Below are 22,698 nucleotides of genomic sequence, written 5' to 3'. Positions count from 1 at the left end.
TCCAATGAATTAGTATTTGGCAATTTTCAACTTCCAAATTAGAGGGAATTTCACGTATATCCCTCCAAAATATCGAAACTATGAATTCCCTCCGCCCTGTAAACTTCAAAATTACATATTTCCCTCTCTCAACTTCCAAAACTCACAAATTTATCCATTTTATGTCTTTTATATTAAAACTCATTTGACCCTTTATTAAAATCATAAAAAAAATTGTAGCATGTGTAAGAAAAAACCTTGAGCTGAAAGGGAGGGAGGGAGAGAGAGACCTGTACCGTGGAGATGCAAAGAGGGTGCAAAGAGCTATCTTCTCATTCTTACTCGGCTTCGGTTGTCGAACAGTCAATGCAGGGATTACAGTGGAGATCTCCTTCTGGTCTGGCAGAGATATCCATGTGAGTCTCCTCCCCTCGACAGTGGCTCTATTGTCCGCTGCTGCTGCTGGATGCTGGTGGATGGTTTTGACAGGAGCAGATCTGCGAGAGCTCCACAATCTGTTTTTGTGGAAAGAGATGTGGAATAAGAGAATATGATTATTTGAAGAATACAAGGAATTCATATAGAGAATAAAGAATGTAAATATTTAGGGATAGGAGAATAGAGTGATTTATTTTTTATTTTAAGAGTAATTGAAGAGAATAAAGGAGGTAGATCTTGAAATGGAAAACTTATATTAGAAAAGAGATGGTCAATTTACGTGTTGTAAACATTTTTTTTAATTATCTATACAATCGTTGTTAATAGACATTAAAGCAACTAACCTTCAAAACAAAAGCAATACAAACACAAGAACCTCAAAATTGCAACAATGCAATATAAAAAAAACAAAAAACAAATAAAGACACTCGTTAAGAACAGAGCAAATTTTACTTAACTAATTCCCTATAAATTATTTTACCACATAAACACTATTGCTCCTGATTCAAACATTAACCACAGTCAACCATTAATTTTAACCAACTAAGAAACATTCACAAACTCAAACCACAAGATATCGGGCTTTCAAAAAGTGTGACGTCCACTTATTTTTTTGAAGGTCAGCTGGCAAGAATCGTAACAACCAACACAAAACAAAAGATTTGACATATTCGTTGTTTGAATCTTATCCGAAATGTTTTCGAGAAAACATGTTCTCTAGATTTAATCGGATGGTTGTGTCTCAAGCCCAAAGCCAAATGGGAAAAGAGGGTCATAGTGTGCGTCGCCAACATTCATGGGCAGCTGATCGACAGACTTGAACCAATTCCTCGAAAGCTTGCCTTTGAAGCCATAATCCCCAAAGAGCACATCAGCTACTCCCTTTCCTTCTGTGCCGGGTAGCCATGCAGCTACAAATGCATCAATTTTGTTGATGTAAGGTTCAATAACCAGGGGACGACCAGAGATGAGCACCACGATACACTTTATGTTTCTACAAACTGTCTCAATCACGCTAGGACCGGGAGCTGGAATGGTGAGGTTGAGATTATCACCTTGGGTCTCAGCATATGATGGTTCTCCAACCACTACAATGGCATATGAGAAACCACCTTTCTGGACAAAGTCAGAGCTCGGCTCCTCTGAGTATACCACTTGTGCACTTTCATCTACGGTAGATTTTATTCCCTCGAGTATGGTTGTTCCTGTCCATCAATAATTGTAAGTGCTTGATACAAGTTATGACAAAGGGATGTGACTAATTGTGTAAAAGGAATGTGCTTGTGAAAATTACCAGTAGTTAGGTTGTTCCCACCAAGCCCCTGCCATGTGATAGTCCAGCCACCGCACTGGTAACCCAAATTGTCGGCATGGCTTCCGGCAACCAGAATCTTGCTGCACTTCTTAGGGAGGGGCAATACTGGTTTTTCTCCGGATTTACCATTCTTTAGAAGCACGAGTGATTTCCTTACAGCCTCCCTAGCCAAATCACGATGCTCCTGTCCGGAATTTCCAATCACTAGTGGAGAATGCACTTTTAGTATCGGCACATCAGGGTCGGATAAAGTTAAAAGACGACCTTAAAAATGGGTAACAGGAACGGTTGTTTATAAAAGAGCGTTCCTGATAGTTCAGGAACGATCATTTATAAACAACCGTTCCTGATTATCAACTATCAGGAACGGTCGTTTGTAAACAACCGTTCCTGAACTATCAGGAACGCTTGTTTATAAACGACCGTTCTTGATCAGCCGAAAAATTTGATTGTATTCCACTCCCTTCCGAAAAATTTCATTTCCCACTGTCTTTTGATCAGCCGCCAATACCCTAGCCACTGTCTCTTCATTTTGAAAATTTCATTTCCCCGTCTCTTCCAAGCCGCTGTCTCTCTGCCTCTTTCCTCTTCTTCATCTCTTGAGAAAACCAAGCCGCTGATCCTTCTCTCCCTCTTTTCTCTTCTTCGTCTCTTGAGAAAACCCTAGCAAAAACGTAAATGCAGCAAACGAAGCTGCTGTCCTTCTCTCCCTCTTTCCTCTTCTTTGTTTCTTGAGAAAACCCTAGCAAAAATGTTCTTCCTGCACCAGTGGTGTCTCTCCGCTGCCAAAACCAAGCTGCTGCCACTGCCACTGGTCTCTCTGCCTCCTTCTCCCCCGAGTTATTACGCCGATGCAAGGTAGGTCTCTCTCCTTCTTTGTTGAATGGGGATTTTAGATATGTATAATTGGATTTTGATTTACTGAGAGATTAGACAAAACTGATATTAAGACTGAAATTTTGATTTTGATTTACTGGATCTACTCACTTTTACATTGTTATTATTGGTTATTGCTTTATTATTAGGACTGAAATTTAAATTTATTTAACTTAGGTACAAGACCCTGCCACTGGTGATGTTATTGCAAGTGTTCCACGCATGGGGGCCAAAGAAACCGCCGATGCCATTTCTTCAGCATATATTTCCTATACTTGTATGTTATTTCCATTCTTAAACTATTTTTTTCCTTGTTTTACATGGATCTAAAATTCTAACTAAACAATCAAAAATTACCTCGTTAAAAGAACGTGTACCAGCATGCATGGAGTTCGCTCGGCCAGTTTTACAAACAGTAAAACAAGAAAAAAGAGACAAAAACAAACAAACACACATGCTAAAGTTATTGTTTTAATGCATTTTCATAACCTTCTTTATTGTATTTTTTTTGTTATATTTAAGCTTGGAGCAAACTGACGGCAGCTGAAAGAAGCAAATCTCAGAGAAATTGGTATTACATTGTCTGTTTTTTTTTTAAGGAAAAAAGGACTTTGGGGTGGTTTTATTCATCATTTCCTCCCCTCCATAACCTTTGTAATTATCAATTATATCTACGCATAGAACTGTGGTAATATAGTTAGTATGAGTATATTTATTAGTGATTTATCATGTCCTCCCCTCCATAACCTTTATGAATACATTATAATTGTTTCATTTCTTTTACTTGATTCTGCAAATAGTAGCCTGCATTTTCTTTGGGGTACATGCAAAATTTTCCTAAAGGTGAAGGTAACCTGAAACATGAGAATTATCATGTGCATTTTTGCTAATATAAAAGTGCATTGGCACTTGTTTTAATTCTCCTCTTTATTTTCTAAAATACAATTACTACCAACTCAAAGGGCTTTACACTTGTTTTTGCTTTTCTTTCTTAACTTGAATCTGATTTTTTTTTAATACAGTGCCCACAGCAACTCGAAGATTGGGAATGTGGATATTATGTCATGTTGTTCATGCATGACATAATGACTCGCCTTCTTGATATTTTTCCGAACTTAAAGGTATGCATATTCATCTTGTTTACAAAATACGCAATTAAAATTGTAATTGTGATCTTCTATCATTTAAAAAATGCAGGAGTTTCCCACAAGTTACAATGAAACAAACTTCAGCTATATCCGATCATTGTGCGCTAGATTTTTCTTGAAGGAAGTATTAGTGGAAAAAAGTAAAACTATTTAGGATGTGTTATTTTGTAATAATTTAGGATTATTGCAAATTTGGTGTACTTGAGCTTTTTTTTATTTGTGAAGTATATGTTGATCTTTTATCTCATGTTTAATATGATTCTTACATATTATGATTTATGTTTTATATGCCAGCAAAAATATGTGGTAGCTGGCCAAATAATGAATTTATTTTTTTAAATTAAAGTTCAATTTAGAAACGACTATTTGTAAAAAATCGTCCTTGAAAATAACCAATCAGGGACGGCTATTTTAAAAAATCGTTCTTGATTGTATCAGGAACAGTCGTTTAATAAAAGGGCAGTGCTATTCTACACGCACAATTTGAAGTTTTGAGCGCTGAGCTCTTTAAATTCCCATTTTACCCTTAATATCTCTTTCCAATTTAATTAAAAAAGAGAGAAGATACAGCTAATAAATCAAGCGGTCCCGACTGTCCTTCCATCTTCTCTTTCTAATCCAATTAATATAATGACCAATAAAGAAAATTAATAAACTAATCAATAAAGGAAAAGAAAAGAACTAAGAATTTAAAGCGTGTATAAATTTTCCTTGAAACATAAAACCTCTTCTATACTCACTGAAGCTACTGTTCATTTTTTCTTTATTAAAATGTAGAAATCCTTCAAAGAATATTTGATCGACAAAATCTAATTTAAACAACAACTACAATGAGAAATCAACAATGGGTATCAAAATCAACATATAACAAACAACAAGAAATAATTTTTCATCAAAATCAGCAGTAAACTTTGGGCCTTATATTTTCAAATTGTCTCTTTTAATAAAAGTCCTTATGTTGATTTTCACTTTATCACCGGTGTTGTTAAAATATGAGGTATGAGTATTTAAAAAAAAAAAAAATCTAAGGTATGAGTCAGGAAAAGTGAATGCCTTCGACATCGCCACTATGTCCATATTCGATCATATTTAGATTTAGTTCATTTCAATTATAGCACTATAACTCATATTACAACCAAAATTTCAATGTATCTTCTAGAGCAAGTGTAGATCTAAAATTTCTATTTAACCAATTTGCTCTAAGTGCCGGCACTAGTTGTTACCAGTAATTGTCAAGCATGGATTGATTAAATAAAATTATTTCAATATTTTTTAAAAAAGGGATTGAATTCAGACAAAAATCACTAAATTTTAAGGTAAGGAGCAAAGAGAATGGACAGATTTTGACATGTTACAGGAGAGGATGATGAAGCACACTAAGCCTTCGCAATGGAGACAAAGCAACAGAGGAGACGATGAAATAGAGGAAAGCTGTATGATGTACGAAGCGGAAGGAACTTGTCCATTAAAGTTCTTTTGTTAGTTTCCTTTATTTTATTGATTCTTTTATTAATTAGGTTAGAAAAAAAAGGTGAAAAGATTATATCGGGCCGTATGTTTCTAATTATTCACAAAGAGAGAGAAAGGGTAAAAGCGGAATATAAGGAGCTCAGCTCTCAAAACTTCAAATTGTGCGTGTAGAATAGCACTCCCCTTAATAAAAAGGTGTTCCTGTTTGTACAAATAGGAACGGTCGTTTAATAAAAAGGCGTTCCTATTTCTACAAACAGGAACGGTTGTTTAATAAACGACCGTTCCTGTTCGTACAAACATGAACGCCTTTTTATTAAACGACCGTTCCTATTTCTACAAACAGGAACACCTTTTTAGAAACGACCGTCCTTATTCTAAGAAATAGGAACGGTTGTATAAATGACCGTCCTTGATTGTACAATTAGGAACGGCTATACAACCGTTCCTATTTAGTGGTACTTTCAGTATCCCCTGGGTCAGGAACGGACGGATGTCCGTTCCTATTAAGGGTTTTTGACCGTTCCTGTTTCATAGTTCTCCACTAGTGAATTTCTTCTGTTAATTGTTATCCAAATGTGTTTCCAACATAATATACTAGAAACTATTTTATGAATTGACAATGTAAGAAGTGTATGGTAAGAGAGACCTGCTTGACAAGCTCGCCGGCTAAGCTAGGATCTGGAAAGGGGTTCTCAAAGAGGCCCATCGTGAATTTGACCCGAAGTATTTTACTCACCGCATCGTCAATTCGACTAATTGGAATGGTATTATCATGGACAAGGCTAGTCAAATCCCGAATGCATTCTGTGTAGTTGAAGGGAATCATTATCTATAGTAATGCACAATAAACTATCAGAAGAATATATAATTAGATGGCTGGGAGGAACTAAATAATTTAGATTAGCGAAGTGAAACATAAAATAGTGTGGCAGATGGGATTTAAACTCGAAGTCGCCACAACCACAAAGCGAGGGGGGGGGGGGGGGGGGGGGCGTACTGTATATATAAAAAAAAAATGAAAATTGAATTAAATTTCAATATACATAATTAACAAATTTTAATATTACGGGAGTGGCTAAGCTAGCATTGTCAGACATGGCTGTAGATCCACCTCCGTGTCTATTAGTATGAGATAAATTTCTTTCTTTTGTGTGATTGTGTTGAAACATGAAAACTTGAAATCCATGATATTATAAAAAATTTCTCATTTTCATTTATTCATTTGTTACAAGGTACTGAGTACTGACGTACAGAGAAAGATTCCTACCAATTAAAAAGAGTTTATTTTATTTCATTTTTAAACTAGCATGAGGGGATAGTGGCTGGCTTGTATTTGGAGTTTTCTTTCTGGTAAAGGTTGTTACCAGTACTATTTTTCTTTTATCGATCTTCTTTGACTGTTTAGACATCTAACTCTTTATGAATGTTTTTGCGGTTTTATTTTAGTAGAAGTACGTGGGAATTCATCCCGTACCCTCTCCCAAAAAAGGATCTTATTCAAATAGACAAAAAATAAGAAGAATAAACTGAAGAACTACCATTGGCAAAAGCCAAGATACTAACCATGTCAATGCCAGCAAGTACTCCAAGCTTTATAGACAACCGGTAATCTGAACCTTCAGGGCTGGTGATTCTGTCAAGCCCTTGCCAATCTGATATGATGAAACCCTGTTACAGAATCATTCAGATAAATAAAAAGAAACAGTAAAAAAGTAAAACTTTATACATCTATAGTAAGCTGATCGATCAATTAATTGATTAATATACTTTCATAGAAGGAAAAAAACCTTGAACCCTAGCTTTTGCTTGAGGATATCATTAATTAATAAATGATTTGCGTGCATTTTGACACCATTCCAGCTATTATAAGAGACCATGATGGAAGATACACTCTCGATGATGGCATTATAGTAAGGAGGCATGTGGATGCTGAACAATCCATGCGTATCTATGATTGTGTTGTTCTCATTGATACCCATGTATGTACCACCATCTCCCACATAGTGCTTTGCACATGCTGCTACATTTCTCCTGTATAGTTATAAAATTACTTATTTATTTTCGTACCGCTACATTTACTTCTTTGTGTTCTTTACAAAAATAATAATAAAAGCACTACTGCTATTTTAATTGACATAACAGTAACTTGGTACTTACGTTCCAGCAACAAAGGGTTTTCCTTTAGAACTAAGTGGGGCTTCGCCTTGTAATCCAGGGATAATTTTTGTCATCAATTGGACCACCTTTGGATCATCACTGAAGCTCTCGTAGCACCTCCCCCATCTGGGATCCCTACACACCTAAACATGCAAGCCCAAAAAATTATTCAAGCGCTTATGCTTTTAAGCTAAACTGCAACAAAAACAAGTTCCTTACCGCAACACATGGAGCAAAGACATAGGGAATGCCTGTAGCTCTAACTTCAAGAATAATGCATCCCTTTATTAAATTTAAAAATAAAATAACGAATACATTCAAACATATATAAATATGTCAACATCACAACCACAAATAAATTTCAAATAACTTTTTTGAAGAAGAAAGACAGAGGTCACACCTCTAGATTTCATTAATCAAAGACACCACAGGTCTCAATTTTTACAAAGTTTTTACTGAAAAAAAATAAAAAGATCTCAAAACGAGAAAATAATTGGGTCATCGTTATACCGATATGGTCAGAAATAACAATTTTTGTTGGTGTACTCGGAAATAGTTATTTTTTACCCTTGCGAATAGTGGCATACTTTTACATTATCTAAAAAATATTGAGGATGTATCAGAGCTCTTCATAAAAAAAGCATGATATGCCCAAGAATATTTTCTTGAATTTTTTGAAGAAAATATATTTTGGTTCAACTTTTAGAAAAATATATATTTTTTGCAAAATGGCCAAAAAAAAAAATCAATTGGTAAACCCTAAATAAATAATAAATGACCTGTGTACATCGGTTGGTAAGCTTGATCGATCTCGATGTGCATTATATTAACGAGATATGGGATTTGGCACCAATCACATGCGGAATAAATTATAAACATAACTTGATAGTGTGGCCTCCGTGGGTATTCGTGGTTTTTATAAAAGATCCTTTAGAAAGAGTAAAGACGCACCTGTATCATAACTGTGTTTTTATTAATTATTCTAATCTAAATTGTTTATATCAGATAGGACAAATGGGTACACATTTTGAATTCGCAATTTTAATTCATGGAGAGCACAAAGTATGCACATTACAATCTTCACTCTATTATCAATTATCAATACTATGTACGAATTAAAAACTGCTCTCTCAAAATGTCAAAATGTGTACTCGGACAAACTGCAATCGTTGCGATGATACCTTTCAATTCCTCACAAAAAGTATGCTGTAACGATCAAACACTGCACCAACAAAAAGTTAAACTAAAATTAATGTTTCAATTGTAATTACTAATTAATAGATCTATCTCAAATGTAAGCTGCACCGATAGAAAATTGCTTCAATAGTAATAAACTAATAAACATTGCAAGTGCTACAACTAAATAAGAGTCATTTATTCGGATTCTTCATCTTGTTTTTCTTTCATTTAGCAACCGAAAAGATACGTTGGGATGGGCATAGTCTCCAAATTTTACAAGCATTTCACACGGACATAATGAAGAGCACGACATACATGGTCGAGGAATTGGTGAGAAAAACTAGGGTTTTACTGTACCAAGGGATATATGATTTGCAAGATGGCATGGTTTCGACTGAGGCTTGGATGAGGCAGATGAACTGGGATGGTTTGGAAGGGTTCTTGGAGGTAGAGAGAAAAGTTTGGAAGGTTGATGAGGAGCTTCTCGGGTATGTGCAGCGATTTCGGAGTTTTGAGTCATGTTGTTATTTCAGGTTCCGGGCATCTTGTGGCGGTCGACAAAGGATCTAGTGCTCAGACAATGATAGATCATCAACCAAGTGGCTCTGTGCTAAGCCGGCAACACTTCTTATGGGCCATTAGAAGTCGCAGTGGCGCGAGCAATGCCACATTATTACCTGAAGGATTTATCGAGAGAAACAATGAAGTAGGATTGGTCAGGCAATCCTTGATTCCGCAAATGGAAATTGTAGGCAACACATCAACTGGTGGGTTTCTCACACATTGCGGATGGAATTCAGTGTTGGAAAGAATCATGAGTGGTGTACCTATGATCACTTGGCCACTGTATGCTGAGCAAAAAATAAATGTGAAATTGCTAGTAAACAGGATTGCAGTGGTGCTTAAGCCGGAAGAAAGAACTGAATCGATGCAGGGGGAAGGTGGGCGAGATGCTCGAAAGAAAGCGCTGCAATTTAAGATGGCTGGTGGCAAGGCTTTGTCGGAAGATGGATCTTCCTTCAAGGATTTTTGTAAAATGGAAAGCTCAATTATTATGTAATTTTTTTTTTATATCTTAGTTTAACTATGTATTGAACTTTGCTCTTTAGAATGAATCTTTTTAGCCTCCATTTTTTGCAGATATTTAAATTCTGTGTTGATCCAGGTATTTTAATAAAATTTCCTCACAACAAAATCAAGTTAATAAGCTATTTCTTGATAAATAAATAAGGGAGAGGCTACGTTAATATGAATACTATGCATCGATCCGTGCCATGGATTCATATCTCTACTTTCAAAATTTAATTTAAATAGTTGATCTGAACCATTAAACATAATCTCTTCGTATGAAAATGTACTTGGAGACCAAATTGTATATTTTCATAAATTTTTTAATTATTTTTGTGAATAGATAAAAAAGTTATTGTTTTTTAATACTTCATAATTTTTAAATGAAGTGATTTTCTACCTATATAAGAAAATAATAAAAAGTTCTTAAAATAATATAAAATTTTGTCAACAAACACATTTTAATATGAATAATTGTTTAAATCTCCACACTCCAGTACCCGCATTATACCCCCATCTCTTAAACATATTTTAACTTCCCATAAACTAACTTAACTAACTAATTTAATTAAATTTATTCAAAACACTGGTATAAATACTTGGAAGATAATAAATTAATGCTTGCAAATTAAGATATTAATACTTGCATGTATAACTATATGGAGAGACCACTCAAATTACATGGGGAGAAAAATCATACACGTTTTTAGAGGTGGGGGTTTTTTTTCAATATCTTCCACATTTCTCACGTTCTATGAGGAATTTTGCGAATCTAAAACCACGAATGTATTCTACGCAATTTTATCTTTCAAATGAGATCCATGATGACGTACTTTCGGATTCATCGTCACACAAGTATTTATACCTCGTTGTGCAAGTATTTATACCGCATCGTACAAGTATTTATACCTATACTTGTAAGTATTTATCCCCAATCGTGGACCCCGCATCTCCGCATCACATTTCCCTAATCGTCCCTGCGTCAACATTTCTCTAACAAAAATAGTTGACCACATAGGTATAAATACTTCAGTGCATAGATATAAATACTTGTAATACTTGATATTAATACTTTTAAATGTCAGCAGTGTCATATGTGAAAAACACCATGTATAAATACTTAAATGACGAGGTATAAATACTTGTGTGATGACGAGCCACTACAGCAACAAAGACTTTCAGAGACCGGTTTTCCGGTCTCTGATAGTCACGTCGCCGGTCGCTGATAGTCATTCCGGTCTCAGAAAGTCAATTCCGGTCGCTGATACCCCAGTCGCTGAAAGCCTTGTCGCAGATACTCTTCTGCTGACGTCACCGGTCGCTGAATGACGTCGGCCGGTCGCTGATACTTTTTCTGCGACCAATTGTTTTCTGTCGCTGTTAATTTTTGCTGACGTCAGAAAAACATATCTACGACGAAATAAACGGTCGCTGATAGTCAAAAACCGGTTGCTGATAACCTTCTGTCAATTTTTTTGGGTTTTTTTTTTGTTATTCACTTTCCCCCATTTAATTGGTACCACACATACCAAACATTCACATCGATCAAACATAAATAACAACATCTAAACATACAAAATATAAACAACATTCAAATCAAACAAAATCGATCAAAGCAAGAGTATATTACATCATGCTAAATCAAACATAATATCACATTTTGACAATACTAATTACATGAGCTAATCCACAAACACTAAAATCTTCTTGTGACCTAGAATTAATTGATAACCTGGTCATGAAGGTTCTTGTTGACAAGCTGTAGGTGGTCTGTCTGAAAAAAGATGCAATTATATCTGTTACATCATGCTAAATTCTGTATAATATGTTGTTTTCATATTTTTGAAAAGTCTTAACTTTGAAAATGGTTAGAAAATAGCAGAAAAATCCAAATGGAGAAAACTTTGGCTCTAAACCACTTGTTTTTCTGTCCTCTATCTAACTGTGTAAGTGGATTTTGGATTTAGACTTTTGATCAGCCTGCACTGGCTGATCTGTCACAGGAGGTCAAGAAAAGATCGTAGCCAACTTTAGAAATTCATTCCAAGAGTTTTACTAAGCCAAATTTAATGTTCTTTATATGAAAATTCTCAAGACATGGTGTTATATATGCTGGTAATTTTTCATAAATTTTGGGGCTCCCTAACTATACCAAACAGTAGCCTAAACACAGGGGTAAACTGGGAACAGTGCTGTCATTTTTGCTGTTTTTTCCCATTTCAAAGGCTGAACTTCAAAAATTCATTAAAAATAGCAAAAAAATCCAAATTGATCAAAATTAAAGCCTAAACTGCATGAAATTAAATCCTCTATCTATCTGTCCTATTTATTTTACCAGAATCAGAGTTTATGTTCTCTATCTATCTGTCCTATTTATTTTACAATTTAATAATAAAGGAAGCTCACCTTGTTAAGCATGATTGCTACCTCAGATGAGAAGGTGCCATTTGTCATCTCCTTGAGCACGGCTGATACCACACTGTGATACATTAAAAAGAAAACTCATGACCTTTTGTTTTGTTTCTTTTATTTTTTCCTTGAACTAATAAGCATTGCAATATTAATAATGTTAGTACTGATAATAATAAATTGGTAGAATCAGAGAGAGGAGCTAGAACTCACACATCGACTTCTATTGTTCGCTTCTGGTTCAACTGAGGCTGATTTTGGTGTGCATCCAATCCAAGCTCCTCCATCATTTCCATCTAGAGAGAGAATAAGGGAGAGTTACCTGTATCAATGCATTGAGAATCTTGACTGTCTCCTTCTTCCATGACTACAATTGATGAGATTTGCCAAGTTCTAGATCAGAGGGAAGAGAAGAAGAGAAGAGTTACCTGGTCAAGTCAGAAGTGAACCCGCATGCGAAAACGGCTCGGTCTTGGCTGGTCCGGCGAGAGAGCAAGAGAAAGATGGTGCGTCGAGAGAGGCGAGAGAGCGAGAGAGAGATGCTGAGGGCCATTGGTCTGAGGCGAGAGAGAGGCGATCAATTTTGAAAAAGGGTTTGGGGTTTCGATCAAAATTTGAAGGGTTTCGATTGGGTTCTGGCGCGCGGAGGAGAAGGTTCTGGCGCCCACGCGATTTACTCCCAAAATTTCAGCGAAAAAAAAAAAAAAAAAAAAAACTTTCAGAGACCGGTACTGGCGCCGGTCGCTGATACCGGTCGCTGATACAGTTGTCGCCGAAATTTGAGTGGAAATTTTTATATTTGATGAAAAATTGAACATCAGCGACCGGCGTCACTACTGGTCGCTGATACCGGTCGCTGAAGCTCCGTTTTGCTGTAGTGAGCTCGAAAGTATGTCATCATGGATCTCATTTGAAATATAAAATTGTGTAGAAGACGTTCGTGATTTTAGATTCGCAAAATTCCTTATAGATCATGAGAAATGTGGACGAGATTGAACAAATAAAATTAAGGAGATAATGGAGGGATAAGATCGGGTACTCATATCATCTCCCTTTTAATATTACTATAGCATCAACAAATAAATAAAGGAAAAAAGAGGGACACAATTTACTAAAGCCCATATCAACAAATAAAATATATTATTAGTAAGCCCAATTATTTTTTCGTAAAGCCCATATCAGTCCGAAATAGCCTCAGAGTCAGCCCATTAAAATGAGCTAAGTCACTGAAGCCCGGTTATCCAATTAACCAAGAATTCAGATCCAGTACAATATACCTGACTGAGTAGAATGAGACGTGACCACATGGGGCATGATTTATAAACGACTCCAGTTCTGTTATATGAGTATATAACTATATATAATATAACAAGTTACCGACAAGATGACCTAAAATTTATAAATATTTAGCTAGGTTGATTGTGGGGCGTAAGTGTTGTGTGATTTGTGACAGGGGCGATTACAATATACCTGACTGAGTAGAATGAGACATGGCCACATGGGGCATGATATATAAACGACTCCAATTCTGTTATATGAGTATATATAGAACTATATATAATAAGGAGCTGATAACATTAACCGTGTTACTGTACCCACACTATATCCGCAGGGGAACAATTGAAAATTATATGTGAAAAAAATAACTATGCACAAAAGTATTTATACCTATGTACTGGAGTATTTATAGCTATAAGGTGAACAATTATTTATTGCGCGGGTACTGTAGTGCAAAGATAATAGTACCCGCAGTACTGTACCCGCTCTGTACTCGCAGGGGACCACTGAAAATTAAATGCAAAAATATAATTTCCTGCAGGGATTGTAAAATCTCTAGAATTTTAATTTTTTTTCTAAAGTATAAATACCTACACATTTTTTTCTTTCAAATGAGATCCATGATGACGTACTTTCAGACTTGTCGTCGTGCAAATATTTATATCTCGCCGTACAAGAATTTATACCTATACAGTAAGTATATTTTACATATGACATGGAAAGTATTAATATCTAAGTGTTGAAAGCTTTTATACTTATACAATGAAGTATTTATACGTATGATGTAAACTATTTTTGTTAGAGGAAGACTGGCATGGAAATGATTGAGGAACTCGAAAAGAGATAATCATAATAAGTTACGCATCAAAGTATTAATATTTTTTTTAGATGTTAATACCTTATCTTATAAGTATTTATAGCTACGAAGGTATAAATGTCGAAGTACTTTAATTTTATATATGACACTGAAAGTATTAATATTTAAGCACTGAAAGTATTTATATTTATGCACTAAAGTATTTATTCTTACGAAATCAACTATTTTTGTTAGAAAAAGATTGACGTGAGAATAAGTGCAGAAACTAAAAAAGAAAATTTTTATAATTATTACCGACAAGATGACCTAAAATTTATAAATATTTATATAGCTAGGTTGATTGTGGGGCCTAAGTGTTTTGTGACTTGTGACAGGGACGATTACATGATATAGGTTATCAAAGAGGATTTGGATTCTTGAGATACAAAGTTACGGAATAATTAAATGTCTTTCCTAAAAAAATTAATGACAGTTTAATCTGCTGCCTACAATAATTGGAGTGCGTATCCTCTGAGATATCTCAACTTTTGCGTGACCAACGCGTACGGTGACTATTCGGGGATAGTGCAGGGGGTCAGTATTATTGTGCTTTGTGATTCGTGCAGAACTTATTTGAACGGTTGTGATTTTCCAATAAAAACACAAAAGTTGAGATATCTCATAGGATGTGAATTCCAATATATAACTGTGGGGATGTTTGACAACGAACTGAATAATCAGATTTTTTTTAGTTGAGTTTTATGCTCTTAGTATACGTTGGTTTTCGCTTTGTTAATATTAATTTATGAAATGGTTCATAGCACTATCGCTTTGTTAATACCCTTCTGCGACCGGCCAAATGGGTCGCAGATGGGTGAAGCGCCGGTCGCAGAAGGGTGGCGCCGGTCCCAGATGACCAAAATGGGTCGCAGATGACCCGGTCGCAGTTGCTCCGTCACTGATGATTTCCCTGCTGACGTCACCGGTCTCTGAAGGGTATGGCGCCGGTCACAGATGACCCCTTCAGCGACCGACTAGATCCGTCACGGATGTGACACGCTGACGTTACTAGAGACCTATCAGAGACCGACTGGATGGTCACAGAAGGGTTCCAAATGGGTCGCAGAATTTTTTTTTTTTTTTGATATTTTTTATTATTTTTCTTTTTCCCAATTGGTACAAAATGTATCAAACAAATATAACATTAAACACATTCTGTTCACATATTTTTCTCCCGTCCCAAGAATGTTTCATACATAGGTTAAAGTTGTTTTACAATACATACGTAACTTGGCAGAAATAAGAAATCATAATAAAATTATACCATAATATCATAACAATATAAGAAATTATAATATAATTATAATACCATAATATCACAACAACATAAGAAATTATAATATAATTACACTATTGGCCTTCTTTTTCCTTTGTATATCAGCTTTGTATCTTGCAATCTACAATATATATATTAGCACTAGTGAGCAACAGTAAAATAACAAAATAACAAAATGAGTTAGAAAAGGCACATTTAGTAAACAACTGGATATCAATTCCAACTTGGAGCTGGTACATATTTCATCAATTTTAGGTACATGAACTAACTGTGTTGATCAGATTACCCCTTTCTGACAAGCAGTTTTATTATTTTCATTGTAATTAATTGCCTGAACCGAATTGAGTGTACTTTACATGTAAATTTCCAGTAACACTTGAACTCTATGCATGTTCAATTTCATATTTTTCTATGGTCAATTGCTAATGAAATATAAACTGATGTCAATGACTTAGAAATAGAAATAAAATCTGTAAAAATGTGAAATTTGACCCATAACTATGCTAAAGACCCTCTAGGCCTCTACAATTAGTTTAGAAGCTACAAGCTTACATTCGGTAGAGGAAGAGTTTCCAAGAGCGTCGACCAGCTACAAGCACACAATTTGAATTAAGTTATATTAATGGATTTCTTTCTCCATTTTATGCTAGAAAATCTCACAAAAAATTGATCACATCTACCAGTTCACAAAGGAACAGTAACAACTACCCACCTAATTTATAAATGGAAAAATACAATATAGGAAAGTTTATCTCTAATTAGGACAAGTAAACCTCAAATAAGACTAAAGTGGTCTCAACAAATTTCACACACACTAAATTAAGACTAAGGCTAAGATTTCTATTTTACATTTTCCTAATGCGCCTTCACAGTCACCTGCAACATATTTATCTTCATATTCACTTGTAGCTGCTTCTCCTATTCCCCAGTAATATAAAAAAATAAAAAAACAGAATTTCAATTTTATCTGTCCATTAAATAAAATTCATTTCACAATTTCATGAACTAAACTAGTTGCATTTACAAAAAATTTAAACAGATGAGAGAAAATTACAGGGGGATTTCAACTTACATCTTCAAATTCAGAATTTGATTTAGAGGCATCCACATACATGCTACAAGGGACAAAGGGTGAAGTGAATTAAGATAAAGCATAATAAAATTGTACATGAAAATATAAAGGAAAACATTGAAACACACTATTCATAAGTGCCCGATCCAGTAGCAAACACAGATTGTACATGCAAATTTAAACAGACGAACCAGAAGCTCATTCTTGAAAAATTTAAACACAATTTTTTTTAAGAAATGAACACAACTCCTAAAACCAATCAAAATGAAAAATATTGTTTTAAGAAATGACATCAGATCTGATCCTTCTAAAAACATAAAAAAGTAATATATATTTTTGTTTGCTATGTGATACCTTAACAGTAAGATCAGTATGACGAGAGTAGGTCAGATGAAGCTTAGATACAGTGTCCTTCTAATGCTTCCTTAGCCATGGCTGCTGTTGCCCAATCTAAAAGAAATATTATAAAAGATAAAAAAGAAAACTATGAACATTTAACTTGATGCTCTTAAAGGTAATATATATCGGATTTCACTTACTACTTGATATTCATATACAGCAAACTACAAAAAAATACAAGTCTCTCAACCGCAACAACCAAATTGAAAATAAATTTGAGATTGGTATGGTGTTACTACTTGATTTACTCAACCCTTTCATCTAAGGAAAATGGATCATGAACCACTACTACTTGATTTACTAAACCCTTTCATCTAAGGTACAAATGGATGTCAAAAACAAAATGAGGTCATTTTAAGGTAATTCAATAATCCATCTAATTATGAGTCTGTCAACAGCAACAACCAAATTGAAAATAAATTTGAGATTGGTATGGTGTTACTAGATTTACTTGACCATTTCATTTAATTATGATTGGTATGGTGAGAATGCATCATCCTTTTTAAACCTTTGTTACTCCAAGTTTGCTATTTTGCAGCTACATGAGAAGACCAAAGTAAATGTTCTCATTTAAACAGCAAACACCAGAGAATCTACAATAAAGGGGTTAGTAGTTAGTACCAGTTTTATCAGATACCCAATCAATCAGAATCTACAAAAATTACACACTTAGAGAGAGAGATCTTACCAGGTTTCAGCGGAGAAGAGGTCAGGCTTTGAGGGGCGCACAGGCACAGCTGAGGAAGGAGAGTTCAATCAGTGAGAGAGGAGCAGAGGAACCTCGCACCAGTAGGCAGAAGAGAACGGAGAGGAGGTGGTCGATCGGAGAGGAGAAGAGAGGACGTGATCGGTACTGGTCGAGTGTCGATGGTCGCCGATTTTTTCGTGGATCGGTACTGGTCGAGGATTTTGCGGATCGGTACTGGTCGAGGAGGGGGTCGAGCGTCGGTGATCGGTACTGGTCGAGGAGGTGGTCGAGCATCGATGGTCGTCGATGGTTGAGCGTCGGTGATCGGTACTAGTCGAGGAGGTGGTCGAGCGTCGATGGTCGTCGGTGGTCGAGGAGGATTTCGCGGCGCCGATTTATTTTTTTTTTTTTTTTTTGCGGGAGACCTAACACAAAAGCGGGACAGGACTACAGGAGAAATAAGGTCGCGTGTATTATTTCAGGGGATCCTTCTGGGACCAGGCCCAGAAAGTTGTGCACCAAATCCGTCTCAGCTGAATTTTTTTTTTTTTTTTTTGGTTTTTCGATGGATCTTCTGCGTCCAGCTAACATACTGATCCCAAATGCCGGTTCCAAATAGTTGGTTTTGCTGTAGTGATTTAAGTGTGAATTTTAAGCTGTTGAAAGTTGTCAAAATATTATATGGATTGCAAATATGATTCTACAATAGTAATTGGAAAAAAAAATTCAGTTCCTTTAAAACAATTTAAAGCAATCGGAAAAATACTTACATAACTATATATTTTAGAGGAGGGTTAAATGCATCCAAATTTTTGTGCACCCAAATGCACCCTATCCTTTTTCTCCGTTTTAAAGTCCGAATAGTAAATCCGAACCGTTAGATGCGATCTATATATTAAGATGTGCTTGGAGACCAAATTTTACATTTTTTTAAATTTTTTTACTATTTATTAAGTCACTTTGAAAATCGCTGATTTTACATTTTCTAGACTATTGGATCAGCGATTTTCAAAGTGGCTTAATAAATAGTAAAAAAATTCCAAAAAATGTAAAATTTGGTCTCCAAGCACATCTTAATATATAGATCGCATCTAACGGTTCGGATTGACTATTCGGACTTTGAAAACAGAGAAAACAGATTTGAAAGATAGAATGCATTTGGGTGCTAAAAAATTTGAGTGCATTTGAACCCTCCTCTATATTTTATACACTGTCAAAAACTTGACTTTAAGGTCTCTTCAGATGACCAATGAGAATTGAGATTGAATGAGTTTTGTAGCTAATTAGAATTTTATTCCGAACGGGCGTTCGGATGACTAAAATTTGTCCATCTGTTTCTACTTTTCTTCTCAGAAATGTTCCTCATTTTGCGGGGAAATAAAAAAAGACCTCAAACTTGATGATTAATATCCCAATCTTCTCCAATCTTCTCTCTCCTCTTTTTACTCTCCACGTGGCTGTCAAAATCAATTTCTTTTCTCTCTCACGCGGTGCAAAGAGAGAATCTTTCTCTCTCTTTACCTTTTTACTTATAATAATGACATTTTTTTTTGATGAAGCTGACAGAGGCGATCAGGAGTTTTACATAATAATGACATTACTTAGAAGTTAGAAGCTTTACATATACAATTCGATTTTAACTTGATTTCTCAATGTGGCACTAACCAAACAATCCTGATCCGCATAGCTTTTTATTTTTTATACAAATTAAATAAACTGATGATAACTTTAAATAAATGATTATTTTAAATTACATAATTACAAATTATATAAATAGATAAGAAATTTAAATACAACTTTTTTTTTAAATTGCATAATTACAATTTACAAATTACATAAATAGGCAAATTTGTCTAATATGAATTATTTTTTTACTAATAGATAAGAAATTACAAATTACATAATTATTTTTTTACAATTTTTTATAAATGTTTATAAATGTTCATCAATATTTATATTTTATAAAAAGTAATTAATAAGTAATGTTTATATTTTATAAAAAATAATTAATAAGTAATGTTTACATTTTATAAATAATAATTAATAAGTAATGTTATGTTATTATTCTGGGTCCCAAAGGCCTTGGGGGAGGGGGGGGGGGGGGGGGGGGGGGGGGATATGGTCTTTTAAAAAATTTTAATTTAAGTTGTAAGTCCCTAGTGTGTTTTAGAGTTATTCTTGGCAGAAACTAGAATAACTTGGTTCTAAACTGAATTAATAAACAATAAATAAAGAATAGAGTTTAGAGACACTTGACATGAGAGTTGTTTACGGAGTTCAACACTAACGCTTATGTCTCCGAGGCCCGCAACATTCGAGATGGCGTGCCTTTATTTTCCAATAAATTTATTAAAGAATTATATTTCCGAAAATATTGAAGGAACAATTCTATATCCCAAAATACTAATGGGACAAATCTATTTCCCAATAAATTTAGTGAAGAATTCCATTTCCAAAAATATTGACTGTCGAAATCTTTTTCTGAAAATATTGATGGTCAAATTCTATTCCGCAATATATTAACGGGACAATTATCCTTTCTGAAATATTAACGGCACAATTCTATTTGCCCAAATATTGACAGAACAATACTATTTGCTAATATATTGACGGGACAATTCTATTTACGGAAATATTTACATTCGAAAAGTCAAAATATTAACCGAAGATCAAAATATTTACAATTCCAATGCTACTGTTGAAAATATTTACAATCTATTTCTACTTTCGAAAATATTTATCGTCGCAATTCGTTGGGTCGAAAAATCCCAAATCAAATGGTTTGCGCATTACACCCCCTGCATTAAGCATTAATTAATTGGTTGATTTTTTTTTTTCCCTAATTCTGTTTTAGCATTTCCAGCTATTGGACATTTTTCGTTGGGCGATCCTCCTTTAATTAAAGTTTGACAAAAGGCATAAACACACACAAGAAATTAACAAGGGAACATATGAAGATCAATACAACTTACAGAAAATGATGTTTAATAATTAATACCAATGTTCACTATTTTTCAAAAAAAAAAAATTAATAATACCAATGTGGTCATAAATGCGAATTTTCACATCCAAAAACATAGGTAATGACTGATATGGCATGATAACAGTAGTTCAAATTTAGGTTCGAATCCCTTTAACCCACAAACTCAATTCAAATTAATCCATAAACTTCAATTTGATAGAGAATATAACCCAGACGAACTATAGGCACAGTTTGGTTGAAAAGAAAACCATTTGAAGCTTTCAATTGTTACCGTCCTCCACTTTTTGGCAAGGTTCCAATCATTGATCAGATATTAACTAAAACATCAACGGAACCAAATCAATTCACAGAAAAAAAAAATCAGTAAAACAAAAAAATCTAAGTAGTCATATTAATTGCATAGTTATTGACATGTTTTTCTCATAATGAAGTCAAAATTTAGCACTATATATCCTTAATGGAGAAAGTAAGATTCATTATGCCCAATATGTAGTTAATTATGTACTGATCCTAAATAATGAAACTGATGTTCACTGATGCATAATTTTAATTTTTGAGTAGCACTTAATTATTAAAATAGAGAGTAAATTATCTTCTTTAGGGACTAATACCAGTAAGAGTTAACATGGCTGATAAGGTCAAAATCTGATGTTGAAATCATCTGTAAAGCAATTATTTAGACCTGAGGCATGCAACTTATCCTCCCTTTTATCTAAAGAAATTTCTCAAAATAGAGGTTAACAAGTAATTTATAACATGATTAAGGAATTATGTTAACAAAAGAAAAAAATAAAATAAAATAACCACAAGGGACTCTGTGAATATTTTATCAAGTCAAATACCATATCAATTCATAATTTCAACCTCTATAATGCAATTTAACACTTGCGAAGAAGAACATTATCAGTTCATAACTTGAAGCTTGATAATGCAATTTAACACTTGTAACCAACAAGTACTACTAACTAACTAAATACATCAAAAAAAGTCCTAACCCTAAATACTGCAAGGGTAATAAACTCTAGACACGGCCTTCCCAGAGGCAACAAAGCTTTGTGCCGATATGAGATCCCGCACATGAGGAGGTGGATGAAGTCCCATAGCTGCTGCACGCTCCCAGCGATCAAGGCGATCTATTCCAATGCAAGGCCCATACTTCATATCCATGTCAAATTGCCTCAATACTTCCTCTTCTTCCCCATACTCATCTTCAATTACAAAACTAATTGTTAATTTGTTGCTTATAGAATTATACAATGAGAATCAGGGTTTCAAAAAGGGGGCTTACCTTTTAGGTCAATAGCACCGCTGCGAGAGACGAGTGCGGGAGTCTGAGCAGAATCGGAAGCTCTGACTGAGGTGACTCTGGTGTAGTGCTTTGATTTCTTGGAAGAGGTGGTGGTGGAGGGTTTGGTGACACCGCCTTTCTTCTTCTGGCGATAGAAACCCTTGATATCTCCTGATGACATCTCAATCTTCTCCGATCGTCTCTTCTCTTTCTATGCTTGATTCACGATTTTTTATCTTCACTACTCTCTCTCTCTTTTCTAGTCTTCTCTTCTCTGGATGAATGTTCTATCAGGCGACTCTCGAAAAGTTTTTGAACTTTTAAATTTTTTTTCTTAATTATCTTCCTTTTCTTTTTCAAATTTTGACTAGATATAATAATAAAAAAAATACCTAATTAAATAGTAAGTTTGAAATAGTAATATCATTTAATGTAGACTAAATTAGTAAAAACTATTTGGTAGAAAATAGTAAAAATAAATAGAAGTGAATAATTATAGGGTTTAGGGTTTATTTTAGAACTCTTCTATAAGAAGATATCTATATCTTTGATATCATCCTGTATAAACATAGATCAAAATAATTTATTTGTTTTATTTCAATAAACAGAACGGATATGAAATTATTAAAAATACTAATGACAACAAATAGTGAGTTTAATCAATTTCTATTTGGAGTTATCAAATACAAAAGTATACATTATATTCCGATTTTGAAATCTGATCTTGACTACTTTATGAAAGGAAAACGTTGAAACAAATTGTATGTCAAATTATATGATTGAAATTGAATAAATACAAAAGAAATTTAACAGAAT

The 22,698-nt window shown here is 34.4% G+C and overlaps 3 protein-coding genes and 1 long non-coding RNA gene across 8 annotated transcripts; 1 reads left to right on the top strand and 3 right to left on the bottom strand.

The window, feature by feature from the left end:
- Window positions 1–1,140: 1,140 nt before the first annotated feature.
- On the bottom strand, window positions 1,141–8,346 carry LOC144544794 (uncharacterized). The gene is made up of 8 exons (XM_078293346.1): window positions 8,338–8,346; window positions 7,606–7,668; window positions 7,387–7,529; window positions 7,017–7,260; window positions 6,793–6,897; window positions 5,876–6,058; window positions 1,712–1,916; window positions 1,141–1,622 (listed from the first exon to the last, which is right to left on the bottom strand). The coding sequence occupies exons 1-8, from the start codon at window positions 8,344–8,346 to the stop codon at window positions 1,141–1,143; spliced, it is 1,434 nt and encodes a 477-aa protein (XP_078149472.1).
- A 516-nt stretch (window positions 8,347–8,862) lies between these two features.
- Window positions 8,863–9,625, top strand: LOC144544793 (UDP-glycosyltransferase 72B1-like). The gene is made up of 2 exons (XM_078293345.1): window positions 8,863–8,992; window positions 9,099–9,625. The coding sequence occupies exons 1-2, from the start codon at window positions 8,863–8,865 to the stop codon at window positions 9,623–9,625; spliced, it is 657 nt and encodes a 218-aa protein (XP_078149471.1).
- A 5,781-nt stretch (window positions 9,626–15,406) lies between these two features.
- On the bottom strand, window positions 15,407–18,101 carry LOC144545223 (uncharacterized). 4 transcript variants are annotated; one of them, XR_013508434.1, is made up of 6 exons: window positions 17,612–18,101; window positions 17,375–17,516; window positions 16,879–16,974; window positions 16,525–16,567; window positions 16,005–16,370; window positions 15,407–15,573 (listed from the first exon to the last, which is right to left on the bottom strand). It is a non-coding gene; the product is annotated as an uncharacterized LOC144545223 (long non-coding RNA). The 4 variants fall into 4 exon arrangements; XR_013508433.1 differs by having other exon boundaries at window positions 17,432–17,516; XR_013508431.1 differs by having other exon boundaries at window positions 16,879–17,516.
- A 3,487-nt stretch (window positions 18,102–21,588) lies between these two features.
- Window positions 21,589–22,150, bottom strand: LOC144545190 (DNA polymerase delta subunit 4-like). 2 transcript variants are annotated; one of them, XM_078293781.1, is made up of 3 exons: window positions 21,973–22,150; window positions 21,883–21,936; window positions 21,589–21,802 (listed from the first exon to the last, which is right to left on the bottom strand). In XM_078293781.1, exons 1-3 carry the CDS (start codon window positions 22,061–22,063, stop codon window positions 21,591–21,593), a joined length of 357 nt encoding a protein of 118 aa, XP_078149907.1. In that variant the 5' UTR covers window positions 22,064–22,150; the 3' UTR covers window positions 21,589–21,590. The 2 variants fall into 2 exon arrangements, with proteins under 2 accessions (XP_078149907.1, XP_078149906.1); XM_078293780.1 differs by having other exon boundaries at window positions 21,883–22,150.
- Between the last annotated feature and the right edge of the window lie 548 nt (window positions 22,151–22,698).

This window comes from Carex rostrata, chromosome 27 (assembly GCF_964058835.1).
Source record: "Carex rostrata chromosome 27, lpCarRost1.2, whole genome shotgun sequence".
Classification (NCBI taxonomy): domain Eukaryota; kingdom Viridiplantae; phylum Streptophyta; class Magnoliopsida; order Poales; family Cyperaceae; genus Carex; species Carex rostrata.
Note: the sequence above shows the minus strand (reverse complement) of the source record. Positions and strands in the feature narration are given on the sequence as shown.

Bases quoted from the DNA above. Each gene is read 5' to 3' on its own strand.
- LOC144544793 (XM_078293345.1), top strand. From the start codon at position 8,863: ATGAAGAGCACGACATACATGGTCGAGGAATTGGTGAGAAAAACTAGG. The intron at 8,993-9,098 runs GTTTGGAAGGGT...TTGTTATTTCAG, and splicing joins GAGGCAGATGAACTGGGATG to GTTCCGGGCATCTTGTGGCG.
- LOC144544794 (XM_078293346.1), bottom strand. The intron at 6,898-7,016 runs GTTTTTTTCCTT...ATTCTGTAACAG, and splicing joins AGCAAAAGCTAGGGTTCAAG to GGTTTCATCATATCAGATTG. The intron at 1,917-5,875 runs GTCTCTCTTACC...AATTCCGGACAG, and splicing joins CCGGCGAGCTTGTCAAGCAG to GAGCATCGTGATTTGGCTAG.
- LOC144545190 (XM_078293780.1), bottom strand. From the start codon at position 22,063: ATGTCATCAGGAGATATCAAGGGTTTCTATCGCCAGAAGAAGAAAGGC. The intron at 21,803-21,882 runs GTAAGCCCCCTT...TTGTAATTGAAG, and splicing joins CGGTGCTATTGACCTAAAAG to ATGAGTATGGGGAAGAAGAG.